General features: G+C 49.2%; 1 protein-coding gene across 6 annotated transcripts in view; it reads left to right on the top strand.

Annotated features, from left to right (window-relative positions):
• Positions 1-15,467, top strand: part of Cracdl (CRACD like) — a 122,828-nt gene that overhangs the window by 83,017 nt on the left and 24,344 nt on the right. For all 6 annotated transcript variants that reach the window (XM_063268117.1, XM_008767055.4, XM_039084538.2 and 3 more), the window contains exons 4-7: positions 4,852-4,987; positions 5,326-5,487; positions 8,409-8,618; positions 13,226-15,404. In XM_063268117.1, coding sequence (XP_063124187.1) covers positions 4,852-4,987; positions 5,326-5,487; positions 8,409-8,618; positions 13,226-15,404 — 2,687 coding nt within the window. The remainder of the gene's footprint in view (positions 1-4,851; positions 4,988-5,325; positions 5,488-8,408; positions 8,619-13,225; positions 15,405-15,467) is intronic.

The raw sequence follows: 15,467 nt of genomic DNA, 5'->3' as shown, positions 1-15,467 counted from the left end.
AATCAGTCATGAGTGACCTGGGAGCCTGCCCTGAATCGCACAGCAGAAAGGGAAGGATCGGGGTCCAGACCTTGGTTTAATTAACCAAAAAATGCTCAAGGACCTGGAACACAGTACCAGGAACACACATGTCTGAACTTAAACGCTGATGGAGGAAGGGCTCTTTCGCTAGAGCAAGGTCTGCAGATAGGCCATGGCTTCTTGTTTGGACCTAACAAATTAGACACACTGGGGACAAAACGTGTAACCTGTAACTCATAACAATACGGTCGTCTGTCTCCCCCAGTTACCCCCCAACTCCCCACAGTCGTATTCTGGACCAAAGAGGAGAGGAGTAAGCTTGTAATACCTTTTCAACATCAACTCTCTTTTCGGGGTAAAATGCCAGTCAGAAGGCTATGGCTCCAGAGACAGGAACAGGGCAGCCTGTGTCTGGAGGCAGAGAAGTTACACTGGCCACTTGGTGGCGCTGTAAGACTGAAGATGGAGAACCAGAAACTCCACCCCCGCCCCTGCCCCCGCTCTGTCCCAGAGCTAGCTTGAAGCAGAGTGGGCATGTGGGTACCTTGTAAGACTGCAAAGTCGTTGGGGAAGGGTCGTCCTGGCTAGCCCTGGGAAATTCTAATCCCACCCTATCTCCCGGTGTTTAAAAACCAAGCCTGTGAGGGATCTATCTAGCCACAAAGGGGAGCGTAGCTAGAGGGCCAGGCTCTGGGAAAACCACCCGCATGTGGGTCATGTTCCTTTCACAGGAACCCAGAGAAAGGGGGGCAGAGAGCCCTTGATATCGGCCCACGACTACACACAGTAGGAACATGATTGGCATTAGTTCATGAGAGGAACATGGTGGGGGTGCCAGTGGAGAGGCAGCTCAGTGGTTAAGATTGCATTTCTACAGGGGACCCGAGTTTGGTTCTCAGCACCTACATGAGGTGGCTCAAATCTGCCTAACTCCAGCTCCAGGAGATCAGACCCCCGGGCTTCCATGGGCCCCTGTTTTTAATTACAGGAACCTGCGCTTTGCAACAACCTCCCCCTCTCTCTCTCTCTCTCTCTCTCTCTCTCTCTCTCTCTCTCTCTCTCTCTCAATTCCCATGTGGTGTGTGTGTGTGTGTGTGTGTGTGTGTGTGTAAAATTCAGGATAAAAACGAAAAAAAAAAGGAAAATTTAAAGATATTTGAGATCACCTTTAAGGTGAGGTCCTAGAAGGAACGGTGACATTTTTCAAGGTCAACAGTGAAGAAGTGACCCTTTCTTTAGTCTCTATGAGAATCTGCCATCAAACTCTGCAACAACTTCTGAAGGTCACAGGCAGGCAAGATGACCTGTGCTGGGGTGGCCTGGTGCTGGCTTCATCGGTGACAGCCCCCGGGGTCCCTTTGCCTCTCTGAGTCCAACCTCAGCACACCTGAGTTACAGCCTTTGTTCTCCCCATTCTGTATTGTCTCGTAGTGAGCTAGGTCACAGGTTCTCAGCCTGTGCATCACCACCCCTTTGGGGGTCACATATCAGACATCCTGTGTAGCAGATGTTCACGTTGTGCCTCATAACAGTAGCAAAATTAGTTATGAAGTAGCAACAAAAATAATTTTATGATTGGGGGATCACCACAACATGAGGTGTCTCGGGGTTAGGAAGGTTGAGAACTCTGCCCTAGAGGCTTGGAGAGATGCGTGGCCTGCCCCTGTACCAAGAGGCCTGCACTCCCTGGGTACTTCAGCTCTACTGATGCTACAGCTCAGCACTGAATCTTGAGAGGTCAGTGTCAAATACTCCGCAAATCTTATTTTTTTTTTTTTAAGGTTTATTTACTTATTCTGTACACAGTGTTCTGCTTGCATATATGCCTGCACTCCAGAAGAGGGCACCAGATCTCATTACAGAGGTTGTGAGCCACCATGTGGTTGCTGGGAATTGAATTCAGGATCCCTGGAAGAGCAGACAGTCCTCTTAACCTCTGAGCCATCTCTCCAGCCCTTCTCCGACAGTCTTAATCCTGAGTGGTCGCTGTCAATACCCCACTGTTTGTACCTGATGCTCTTAAATGGTCCATTTCTTCAGTGCAAAACTGTGGGTTTCTGATTCTCTCGTTCATTTTACACATTGCTGAGTTTCCTCAATGAAGAACTTTCCTTTATCAGGAGCGGGAGAGATGGCTCAACAGCTAAGAGCACTTGTTACTCTTGGAGAAGATCTGGGTTCAGTTCCCAGCAAGTTCATGGTGGTTCATGACCATCTGTAACTTCAGGTCCAGATCTGACTTCCTTTGATCTCCATAGGCACTATACATATATGTACTATACATATATGTAGGCAAACCTTCACATGTGTGTAAATTAAATAAATCTAAAAAAATGTTTAAAAGCTTTCCTTCTAAAGTACAATCTGTTCAGGAAAAAAGCAAAATGCTCAGTTGGTGTTTAATTGGTGTCCGTTCCTAGAGGAGTCCCTTAACTGTGACCAAAAAATTAGTTTTCTTTTTTTCCCCTAAAATATCATTGTGAACATTGTATTTTTAAACATTTAAAATTTTTATTTTATTTACACAGAATTCTGTGTAATCTAGACTGGCTTTAAATTCACTCCAGAGTGCTGCTGGGATTACAGGTGTAAGCCGCCACACATGATCTTCCATGGTATTCCAGAATGAGCCCAGGGCTTTGTGCATGCTAGGCGGGCACGCTACCAACGGAGCTACATACATATCGACCACAAAAACACTGATTCCAAATACGTTTGTTGTCCTTTAATCCATAACAGTCTTTTCTCATTGTCTCATCTTGCACTGTGAAGACTCGATTCGATGTTGGTCTTTGGTCATGAGCTCAGCCATCTCTGAGAGGCCCCTTGCTTTCCTGCATGGGAGAAGTCCTCGTTCAGTTCTCTGTGCTTCCTGGCTTGGATCTTTTTCACAAGTCATGTTTCCTTCCTGTCAGAGAGAAGTTGTCTTAGAGATCACAGTGTGGGTGTGGTGGCCACGACAACTACTCAGCTGTAGTCTCTTCTAGACCGCTACGGGGTCGAACTAGGAAATAGGTTTATTTCTGGGAGAATTCTGAGCACTTCATTCACTGACACTTGCAATTCCAGGAAAGATGAAGCTTCTTGCTTTATATCTCTGTATCCATTTTCTGTTACTCTGAAAAGCTTGGCTTGTGATGAAATTGCTTTCCGTTTTCCTCCTATAGTGGTGACTTTTCTTTCCCTGTTTCTATAGTGATCCTCCTGCCTCTGACTCCCCAGTACTGTGCCACGATGTACCACCGTGTTTGCCATAAAATTACCCCCCACCCCTACCCCATCTTAAAGATTTTTCTTTTGGATTGACTTTGTGTCTTGTGTAACACATTGTATATTTCCAAAGACGAAATTGTAACTGTCGTTACCTTTGACCCTGCCTCCTCATCCAGTTCCTTCCTTCCCATTTAAAGAAGCCACACTTGTGTATCTGCCACTGTATCCATTTTTATTTTTAAAGCCATTAGCAGGGACTTGCCCGTGCTCAGCACCGTTGCATGTATAGCCACCTCTCTGCTCAAATGCAGCTGACTGCCGCACTCTCCTGTCCTGTGTGTTCTGGTTTTTCTTGGTGTTCTTTGGTAAGCTCAGGCCAGTGCTGAGCCCCTACCCCCTCCATCACCTGCCCTGCCCTCCATGGGACACCTGAAACTCATTTGATTTGACAGCTGCTGAGGGATACTGCCATTGTATAGATACAATGATGAATGACCTAACCCATGGCCCCTCATGGGGTTTCTCCCTGGCTTTTCTGAGGCCTCTTCCTGCTACCTCTACTCCAAGTCACACCTGGACTGGAGATGTTTAGCCAGTAGTTAGGGTTTCTAGAGGGAAGACCCAGGCTGTTGACACATAGAAAGAAAATCCAGGCGTATGCATGACCTTGGCGTTTAGAGAGTGTGCTCTCTGGGCTGTCCTGATTGCCTGTGAAGATACACCCTTCTGAGCATTCTGGATTTCCACTGTACACACACACACACACACACACACACACACACACACACACACACACACAGCATTACTAACACAGTTGGATATGCAGTAGGATGGGCCACACCTCCAAGTCCCCAGTGCCCCATAGAAGACAGGATGCCCAAGGAGGACAGGATGGGGCTGGTGCGCACAAGATGTCCCGTGCCTACAAGGCTACTTTCCTTCCTTAACTGACGGTCTCGGACACCTCCTTCCACCTATTATTCAGCAGGCTAGGAAAGTCTGACAGCTAATTCCCACATCCTCTGAGAGTGTTGTATGAATGTCCTGGGAGTTGTTTTGAGTCCGGTCCTTGGGCTTGGAGCCGGACTTCCACGCTTTGGGTCACAAGCACAGTGGTAGGATTTACAAACCATGCCAGATCACCAGTGCAGGCAGCGTCTCTTCAGACTTGCGGTTCTTGTTTCTGTGGTCTGGAGCATCTTGGGGAGACGCTGCTGTGCTGACAGCCTCCAGCTTGTGGATAGCACGTTAACTTAGCCCACAGTCCACAGCCCCACATTCCCTGGACACCTGAGACAGATTCCCAGGACCCAGGCAGCGCCAGACTTTCCTCTCTACAGGCCTGAGACTTGGACCCCACGCCTCCAAACTTTCATTTTTCCACTCATCAAAATAACCTTCATCATCTACAACCTTCAAACCTCTTAGGAAAATGCCCTTCTGTAGGTTCTGACTGGTGTTTGACAGGGACAGAGACAAAGGAGCAACTGCTAACTATATGTGACAGAGGACTTTGGGGGGATAATGTGTGTTCATTCATCCCTCTCTCACTCTGAGTCCCTAGGATCAGGGACAGGTGGAGGTGTCGGAAGCTCACAGTGACTCTCTTTATCCTAGGGAGTCCAGGGGCACCATGGGCAGCCGGGCCCTCTCCCACGACAGTATTTTCTTTCCTGAATCGGGACAGGACCCTGCTCGGCCTGTGCGGGTGTTCTCCCAAGAAAATGTGTGTGACCGGATCAAGGCTTTGCAGGTAAGGGCTTGCTTGGCACTCTCACCGGGTGTCTGTCCAGTGTTAATCCAGAAGTTTCTAAGTGATCTCAGTTTAGCATTTTATACAGTTGAAAGTAGGGTCACAGGTTCTTTACAGGTCTCAGGCATGCAAGTTAGTCAGGTTCTGACTCACCGTTGGTGACTGCCTAATGAATTAAGGACAGTGGTGAGGGAGCTGGGGACAGACATTCAGGTCAGGGCACTGTGTAAGGGTGCTGAAGTTACTTCCTGAAAGAGTGAGTCAGAGCAGGAAGAGATCTGTTGCTTAGGGACTATTGATGAAAATACTAAGAATGGGTTACGATTCCCTCGATCTAGTTAAAGATACAATGTAATGTGAAGTTGGGGCCACCGCCTCCAGGAGGCCTTCCTATCAAGCGGGCAGAGGAAACCGGCATGAGTTCTGAGGATGACGGACTGCCCCGGAGTCCACCAGAGATGTCTCTGCTGCACGACGTGGGTCCAGGCCCAGCTATAAAGGCGAGTGCAGTCTGTGCTCTTGAATGTTTCCATCCACACCTGCCGCTAAGCCTTGCTAGAACTCTAGAGGCCCAGCATGTCTCCCGGCAAGGTCTCCGTGAGTAAGGGGGACTGCGCTGCTGTTCTGTGTGGCTGTGTGGTCAGTCTGATACCTTCCGCCCTTTGCCTTGTCTTTCTTGTGTGAGCCGATGTCCAGACCCAGAAAAGAAGGGAAGTGGCCACCTCTCCTCTGCCTGTCCCCTCCCATGACACTGGCCAGAGGATAAAGAGAACAGTAAACACTGAATAAATAGCATTCAGCTCTGTTTCTGAGCTGGTTTGGGCGAGTCACATGAAGCCCTCTGAGGAAAAGGCAGCCCAGGGAGTTTGACCAGCAGGGTCTGACCTCAGCCACAGCAAGAAGTGATCCTAACTGTTGTATGCCCATAGATTCCATCTCATGAATAAACACCCCAGCATGCTCACGAGGCCATTTCTGTCTATGGCAAGAACATTAATAGCCACTTAATGTATACAAACATAGAAGGTAAAACGGACAGCCATTTTCTCCACATCAGTAAGCCCTGCTGAGGGCAAACGTAATGGGAATGACCCATATTATGTTTAACCTTGAAAACCAAACTAGAACAGAGCCGGTGTTTGATGGCTGTGCAGCACACCTGACTTGGGCTTCCTTGGACCACATTTACCCCTGGCCCACACAGGGCATGGCTTACAATGTAACTGTGGAGTTACCACTTCTGGGTTGTTCGGAATTGTATTCAGTAACCACTCAACTTTGGTACACAGAGTTCCCTCTTCCCCGACACAAGCTAGTTCTTTTTTTTTTTTTTTTTTTTTTTTTGTAGTTGTGAGTCCCCAGAATATTAGTAAGGAAAAGTCCGGACTGTAGTGTGGCTGACTTTAAGTCAGCTCTAGGGGTTGGGAACTCCCAGGGAGCCGCCTAGAGTATTAGTCCTAGAATTTGGCTTCAGGGAGAGCCTCTCCCTGCTCACAGTCAGAATGGGGTCTGGGGCCAGTGGCTTACCGACCCACACCTGCTTTCCGACTTCAAGAAGGGCTGGATGATGGGAAAGGTTGCCTTACTCAGTGGAGTAAAACTGTACCTGTTAGCAGTGTGAACCATTCCTGCGAACAGTTTGCATCGTCCCTTTTCAGAATTAGATATGGTTGTGTTGTGTGTCAGGCTCTGTTGTGCGGAGCTACCTGCTGACTCTTTTTTGACTTCACCCTCCTTCCTCTGTCTCCTCAGTCTCTGACTTGAGTCTCTGACTCACAGTGGCCGGTTTAATCTGCAATTGGCTACATCCGGTGGAGTGGTGGGGTTGCAGGGAAAAGCTTCATTAGTTGAAGACAGCTCAGCTCCACACCTGATCGCCACTGCAGTGCACAAATTTTAGTTAGCCAAATGGGGGTCAGTTGTGCTGGGTCCGCACTCCCCTAATTTTTTTTTTTTATTCCTATGGTTCTGACTTTTTATTTTAAAGTAAACTCTTGAGGTTTTACCAGTTATTAGGTAGTACACCCAGCCCGATTTCATCATAGGAAACCAAAGTTTGGGAGCAGTGATTGCACAGTTTAATTCCAGGCAAAGGCAGATGGAGCTCTGTGAGTTCAAGGCCAGCCTGGTCTATACTCTAGAGTGAGTTCTAGGACAACCACGGCTACATAGAGAGACTTTATCTCAAAAAAACAAACAAATGTTAACCTGACAGCAATATTGTCTGTGCACCAATAGAAACATGCAAGTTGTTGTTGTTGTTGTTGTTGTTGTTGTTGTTATTATTATTATTATTGTTATTGTTATTATTATTATTATTATTGTGGAGTTATTCTTGGAACCTAGAGGATGGATCCCAGATTCTCTGTCTTGCCCCTTGTACTGGCTGGTTTTGTGTCAACTTGTCACAAGCTAGAGTCATCAGAGAGGAAGGAGCCTCCGTTGAGGAAATGCCTCCATGAGATCCAGCTGTTAGGCATTTTCTCAATTAGTGATCAATTGGGAGGGACCAGCCCATTGTGGGTGGTGCCACCCCTGGGCTGGTGATCCTGGGTTCTGTAAGAAAGCAAGATGACCAAGCTGTGAGGAGCACCCCTCCATGGCCTCTGCATCAGCTCCTGCCGCCAGGTTGCTGCCCCATTTGAGTGCCTGTCCTGACTTCTGGGATGATTAGCTATGGAAGTATAAGCCAAATAAACCCTTTCCTTCCCAACTTGCTTTTGGTCGTGGCGTTTCATTGCCACCATAGAAACCCTGACTAAGTCATCACACATCCAAGCTGCATGCACTCCAGCATCCGTGATTTGTTGTGAAGCCCAGCTTTGCAAGGCAACCTGCTGATACTCACTCCAAGTGGAGGCTTGCTGTATTCAGTGGGGCAGGCGTCTTAGGGTAGTCTCTCATTCTAGGGCCTCTTGTCCCCTGGCAACACATTTACTCACTGCTGACTGCTAGCTCCTCCCCGCTGAGGTGTAAACTAGTAACACTGTAGCTCACCATATGGTAGCCAGAGAGCCAGACTCCCCTGTGAGGTGGTAAAGACCCTTTTGAATGAACAAAGAAAGCTTGCCAGATGAAAGGCTGACAGGGGGCTCTATGCTTCCTGTGACCTTCACCGTGATGTCACCCCTGATGGGACGCATGCCCAGCTTGACAAAAGCAGCAGGTTCCTCCACCCCTGGAGACACTGGGCTAGGCAGTTTTGTTAGTGAAAGTGGCTATGGAAAAGTCTTCCTGTGGATGGCCTTAGGGCTGTCCCCACCCTTTGAACTCCCGTCATTTGCTCCCGGTCGAGAGCCAATTGAAAATACTCTGTCTCAGGTACAGTCTAAAGAAGGTAGAAGTGCACACCAAAGGGGAGCAGGCTCTACCCCTTGTTGCTAAATTAATACTTGGTGTGTTTGTTCCTCGTACCATGAAGATCCTGGTGTCCTCATCCCGGCCGCAGTCTCCCGACCACATGAGCGATGCCTCCGTCTCGTCTCGGACCTTGGATGGCAGCCTGGCACCTGTGGTTGACTTCAGCCACCCTCCTGAATTCTCCTCCTGCCTGGACAACTCTGCAGCTAAACACAAGCTGCTGGTGAAGCCCCGCAACCAGCGATCAAGTAAATTAAGGCGGCTGTCTTCGGTAATTGGCCTTCCTCCTCTGTGGAGGGATAGGGTGGGCAGACATGACAGTCCTACCCACTACCCAGCCTCATAGCTCTTCTGAGCTCCCCATGGTGGGTAAGATCACACTGCAGTCTCCCTTGCAGAAATGCCCTTCTCCGACATTAATGCTTACATGGATTTGTTCACTCCACAAACACCAAGAATCCATGTGTCACGTGCCAAGCCTGACACCTTCCATTCTTGGATTCCTCTTACCCTGACAGGGCTTAGATGCCTCAGCTCTAGAGAAGGGGAGGGGTAGGGGTCAGGACAAGCATGGTCAAGGACAATGACTCACACTGAGAAGGACTTACAGAGTAACAACCTTACCTGTCCTCTCCTCAAGACACAACTGCAAGTGTTGATGATTTCATGACAAGCTGGGCAGGGCCAACATGGGTTTCAGGGACTTCCTGAAGAGAGTGAGTTTTCTGTTTAGTGAATGGGAGGTACTTTACAAACTCTCAAGGGTTAACTCTGACAGGGTTAACTTCTCAAGAATCAGTGCAGGAGGGAGATACAGGAGGGGCGGGCGTAACTTCAGATTATGTGTCACCCACAAACCAGGGCACTTGTATCCATTCTGTGTGTCCAGTGTGTTGGGAGACCACATGCTATGGGAACCTGATGAACTCCAGACATGCCCGAACTCATATCGAATGGAGCTAAGTATCGTCCCTTCTTGCTCTCCACCCCCAACATTGCTGAGACTCTATTTAGCTTTGAACTTGACTTCATCTTGAAATCCTGGTTTGTAAAACAAAACAAAACAAAACAAAAAAACAACAACAACAAAAATCGGTTGTAAGTCAGCCTTGGAAAACACAGAAGCACAGTTGGTCCTTCATTTGAACTCCTCTCCCTCCCTTTTCCTCTTCAATGGTTGACAGAGAACAGGCGTGACTCAGGTTCTCAGAGGTATTTTCCTAGTGGCTGCCACCGTCCCTGTTTGCTTCTGGAGTCATGCTGGAGGTGTGTGCCCATCAGTACACACAGCCACCTTTGCTGGGGTCCTGAAATTCCTCTTCCACAGAGGCCTCTCATGCCCTGACTGGCTTTCATATGCTCCCTTATTGACTGCAGTGATGGGAAAGAGCCCCACACTGTCCCTCCATGCAACCACAGGGCACTTCCACAGAGACCCGATTCTTTGGGCTCCAGTGGACAGGGAGGTCCTACTTTCCTCTCTCTTTTGATTCCCCCATAGCATGTGGCACCTCTTTCTCTATCTCCTCCAAACCCAGACAAACAGGCATGCTTAGAGATCCCATAGGAATGCCTTCTACTCCATGCTGCTTTCCTTGCTAGGGTATGTCTCAGCTGTGTCGCCAGGGAGTAAATTCTCCACTCCATTCTCTGTGAGGGGAGTCAAATGACCCTTTTACAGGGGTCACATTATCAGATATCCTGCAGGTCAGAGACTTATATTGCAATTCATAACTAGCAAAATTACAGTTATGAAGTAGCAAGATTGGGGGTTACCACACGAAGAACTGTACTAAAGGATCACAGCCTTAGGAAGGTTGAGAACCACCGAGCCAGAGCAAAATGCTAGGGTCGGGGGGAGAGTAAGGGTGGAGAGATGGCTCAGTAGTTGCCATGCAAGAGTTCAAGTAGATGTGCGTACGTGGCAGTCCCCCTGTAAGTTTAACCTCAAACTTGCAAGCTGACTTATGAAACTAACCACATCAGTGAGCTCTGGGTTTGATTGAGAAGCCCTGCCTCAATAAATGAGGTGGAAGATGGGTTGAGGATGATTGCCGACGCCACATACACAGGCACCTATGTACGTATGCAGCTACACAGTGTATGCACAAGCGTACGTACACTCACACGGACACCCACACACAAGCTCGCACACGAGCAAGCTCTCTCTCACACACACAGACAGAAAAAGAAGACAAGGGGAAGAAAAGGAATAAAAGGTATTCTTATTAAAGGAAGAAGCTTCTGTCTTACACAGCGAAATGCTGGATTGCAAGAATGATTTTTGTTTAAAAAAGATTTATTTACTTATTGTATAAGTACCCTATAGCTGTCTTCAGACACACCAGAAGAGGACATCAGATCTCATTACAGTTGGTTGTGAGCCACCATGTGGTTGCTGGGATTTGAACTCAGGACCTCTGGAAGAGCAGTCAGTGCTCTTAACCGCTGAGCCACCTCTCCAGCCCAAGACTTGTCTTTATTACAAAGTTGAAACACACTTGAGTGCATCTGGCTGAGCCTCTCAGCCCCCACCACAGCACAGAGTTGGAACAGAATGCTTGTAAAGGCTCACACCTTCAGTTTCTTACATCACTCAGTTCTCAGGCCCAGCCATGCCATTCTCAGAGTAGGAAATATCGTCAATCCATTTTAAAAGAGGCATTGATGTTGGATGACTAGCCCTGGTCTGCTGACTGGAAGAGCTGCCAGAGGTTATAACCCAGAGCTCGGATAGAGACTGCCTCCTTTCAGCCCTGCTGTACTGTGTGTAGGACGGCAGTATCATCTTCTAGGGGATTACTGTATGGTGTGCTGTGTGCTTCCTGGTACCGCAGGTATAATGTTAGAGCCTCCACTGAGTCTACATCTTGGTACAGGCTGAGCATTTCAGGTTCCAGATGCCAAACCACTTTGATACCCCCAGGAGGAAATGCCAAGGAGATTACCTAGATGAAGTGGACACGGTGTACCCTGGCAGCGGTGGAAAGGTTGAGCCCCTTCCTGCTGCAGCGAGCCAGAGGCCCTAGACCATGCAGAAGCTGCTTTTCTATCCTTTGGGTTCAACTCAGCATCCGATTACTTCCTCTGGAGAGCACACCCCCATGCCAGCCTTCACCCTGCTTTATCACCTCCTGCGGCTGCTGGTAGCCCACCAGGAAGGTGCTTTCCCCACACCAGACTGCCAGCTGTCTGGGTTCTGTGACTGATGCTTTCAAATCATGACCCCACGCCTTCCACATCAGTGATTTCCTACCGTAGCAAAAGAACAGTAACAAGAACCTGGAACTTTGAGGGAAACAAAATGAAACCTTGTATAGATTTCTTCCTTCAACTTCTTTTGAAAGAGACGGGAATTGTGAATTTTGGCAAAACTTAGCAGGAATAGACTTTAGGCAGCTGCAAAGTATTAAACAGCCGGGGTGTTGCTCTGAGTTAGAGTTCTTGCCTCACTGTCCAAGGCCCTGGATTCGTCCCCAGCATCACAAAGGTAAAAATAAAACACTGGCAACAAGAACCAAGTCTAACGAACCCGAGGTTCCCTCTCCTGCCTTTGAACACAGAATTGTAGTCTTTAGTGCAACACCTCGAGCGATTCCCAAGGTCCGAGGTCCTGAGCAGTTTAAAATCGTCAACCGCAGGACCGTTGACCTGGAATCGTTTTCACATACTGCCTTTGCGGGCCCGGAGTCTGTCTTGATTTTCATTTTCTTCCCAAGAGGACGGATTGAGTGTAGGTAACCAAAAGGAACCAGGTCCAGACTCCAGCGATCTCTCAGAAGAAAGAATGTGTGTGCTAGAGGCCAGAGCAGGAAGCATCGTGAGCCTGAACAAGTTTATCTACAGGAGATAAGGCTGGAGGGACTCCGCAGCCGCTGGTAGACCGCCCTGGAGATGCAGATCCAGAGGCAGCCTCTGGCACAGTGGTAGAGCCCTGGCTTCACATGAGTGTAAGACCAGAGAACTTAAGACTGAAATGTTTGGATTTTCTTCTGTGGTTCCCAATTCACGTTGCTTGACCTGATACAAAAACGTTTTTAAGAAAACTGTATCGTTTTTTTTTTTTTTTCAACAAGGGCAGACCTCTGGAGAAGGGGTGTCATGTGTCTTGGTACTGAGCCCAAGACCAGAGAGTACCTGTTCACCTTGGAATACCTGTTACCATAAGTTAGCTCAGCCTTGACCAAAATTTCCAGGCTCTCCAAGTACAAGGAGATAATGACAAGTCTTCCCTCAACCAGATATGTCTAGGGTGAAACAAAATTAACGGAGACCATAACACAGGACAGATAGTTACTTCTTTTGGGTCCTTGTCCTTCTGTTTGGCTCTAGACAGGTACCCATTTGGACACATGAACTACTGGGGTTTTTGTTTTTTTCTTTTGACAGAATCTCAATACATATAACTCTAGCTGGCCTAGAACTTGAAAAAAAATATAATATATATCATATATATTTTATATATGTTATTTATATATATAAAGTACATAATGTATATATTATATTTATATATATTTATTAAATATATATAACATATATTATATCATGCTTTCTGACCTCAGACTCATAGAGATCTGTCTATCTGTCTTCTGTCTTCCTGCTTAGGGCTGGGATTAAGTGTGCAGTCACGTAACTGGCTGCATGAGCTGCATTTAGATTGAGGGGCTAACAGCCACGGATCAGCTGAACTGATGAACAAGGTTCCATGTAAACCCATAAGGGCAGCTGAAGAGCGTGCGGACCTCTACTTCAGCACCAGCCTCTGAGGGCTACCGTGTTGCCTAAATCATATTAGTCCTGAAGGAGGCGAGGGCGAGATAGGCTGTCTAATAAATATTAGCTACTGTGACGACATCTTCTCACCTCTGTTTCTCCTAGAGGGCACAGTCTGAATGCCTGAGTGATCTGTCATGGACCTTAGAGGAGGAAGACTATGAAGAGAAGTCATTGTTCCATGTCAGCATGGAAGAGAGCCCAGATGTTAGACAGCGGGATTTGATGCCAGGCAGAAGGTCCGAGTTTGGAGGACCTGCAACCTTGCTGTCACCTGGAGGGGCCTGTGCCAGGCGTGCTCGCCTACAGCACAGCACGGCAGTCAGTGCCAGCATGGAGGAGGGAGGCTCTCTTGGAAATGAACCCTCAAGCCTCCCGGCCACGCCAGAGGTCAGCGAGCCCATGGCGGTCTCAGTCCCAGGCTTAGAGTCCCTATCTCTGCTAGAAAGTTCTCCATACCATATTCCTCGTGTTGAAATCAAGAAGGAAGAGCTGTCCACTGGAGGCCTGTGTCCCCTAGTGGAGAGTACATCAAAGGAGGCTCCTTGTGGTTCTGGAGATGTGGAAACCCCACTATCTACTGATATCCCTGAGAGGGATGTGGTACCTTCCAAGGAGGGCTCTGCCCCTCCAGAGGGAGACCAAGCATTTCCTGAAGGAGACACAACACTCCCTGGAGGGGATACTCTACCTCCTGAGGGAAACACAACACCTCCCAAGGGTGTCATGGCACCTCCTGAGAGAGACATATCACCTTCCAAGGACAATATGTCACCTCCCAAGAGGATCATGGCACCCCCAGAGAGAGACAAGTCACCTTCTGAGGGAGATGTGGCACCTCCCAAGAGGATCATGGCACCCCCAGAGAGAGACAAGTCACCTTCTGAGGGAGATGTGGCACCTCCCAAGAGGATCATGGCACCCCCAGAGAGAGACAAATCACCTTCTGAGGGAGATGTGGCACCTCCCAAGAGGATCATGGCACCCCCAGAGAGAGACAAGTCACCTTCTGAGGGAGATGTGACACCTCCCAAGAGGATCATGGCACCCCCAGAGAGAGACAAGTCACCTTCTGAGGGAGATGTGGCACCACCTAAAGGGATCATGGCACCCCCAGAGATAGACAAGTCACCTTCTGAGGGAGATGTGGCACCACCTAAAGGGATCATGGAGCCTCCTGAGAGGGACATGTTACTTCCAAAGGGAGACATACCACCTGCTAAGACTATCACTGATACCAACTTGGAGACGCCTTCAGATACAGAGAGACAAGACCAAAGTGTCCAGGAGGAGGAGTTGACCCTGGTGGTACCCAGGCCTGAGAGAGCAACAGGGACAGAATCTTCCACAATTCCTGCCCCAAGCCCTCCGGCACCCAAGAGCTGCCTGAAGCACAAAACCTTGGTTCCCAGTGGGTCCGCCGCAGAGTCTCCTCTGAAAGAGCCCAGCCTATCAGTCCAGGACAAAGCAGCTGTGCCTCCGGCCCGCCACAGGCCAACACAGGCTGCAACCTCAGGAGGTCCAGAGAGGGCAGCCCCGGGAAGAAAGAGCGACCGCAGTGCGGAGCCACAGCGCAGCAGCGTTAAGAGGTTCTCTGTGACCTCGAGCAGGGCACGTGCCCGTGCCAGCAGCTCCCGCCTTCCCGAATATTCTGCGCATGTGCCTGCAGGGGGACGGGCACCCTTGCTGCGGAGTGGCCTTGCCTGGAGGAGTGAGGCAGCACTTGATGACCTCCAGGTGCCGCCAAAACCACCGGACCGGAAGACAACGGGTGGTGACCCTCAAAACTCAGGGGATGTGGGGGCCGGCCAGGCAGGACCGGGCAAGAGCCTCCAGGATGCTGAGTCTTGTGCTGCTACCTTGCAGGAGCCAGCCGCTGGGGAGGACCAGAGCCTCTTCCCAGTCAAGCTGCGCTCCACCTCACTCTCACTCAAATACAGAGACAGCTCTGCCCATGAGGCCAAAGCCATCAAGAGGTACAGCGCCGAAGTCAGGTTGGAGAAAGGTGGCCTGGCTCTGCTCCCCAAGGATGAACAGAGCCATGTCGGGGCTGCCCCTGCACTGCGAGGCTCTAGGTCCCCCAATGGGCAAGGGAAAGGAAAGACCAGGTCTCCTGAGCAGCCCGGTACCAAGCCACCCCTGCCCAGGAAGCCGCTTCTGCAAAGCCTTACTTTGCCGTACCCAGCCGCAGGCCCGGATACCAGCCCTGGGGAGTCCGAGAGACTCATACCGGTCAACCAGCCTCCCGAGCCCAGGAAGGAGAAGTCGCCCCATCAGGGAGCTGGTAAGAGCCTTCCAAGATGTTTGTTGTTGGGTAGATGGGTCACAGGGAAAACCATGTTGCCGG

Source organism: Rattus norvegicus, chromosome 9, assembly GCF_036323735.1.
Source record: "Rattus norvegicus strain BN/NHsdMcwi chromosome 9, GRCr8, whole genome shotgun sequence".
Classification (NCBI taxonomy): domain Eukaryota; kingdom Metazoa; phylum Chordata; class Mammalia; order Rodentia; family Muridae; genus Rattus; species Rattus norvegicus.
This window is presented reverse-complemented; position numbering and strand designations above follow the sequence as displayed.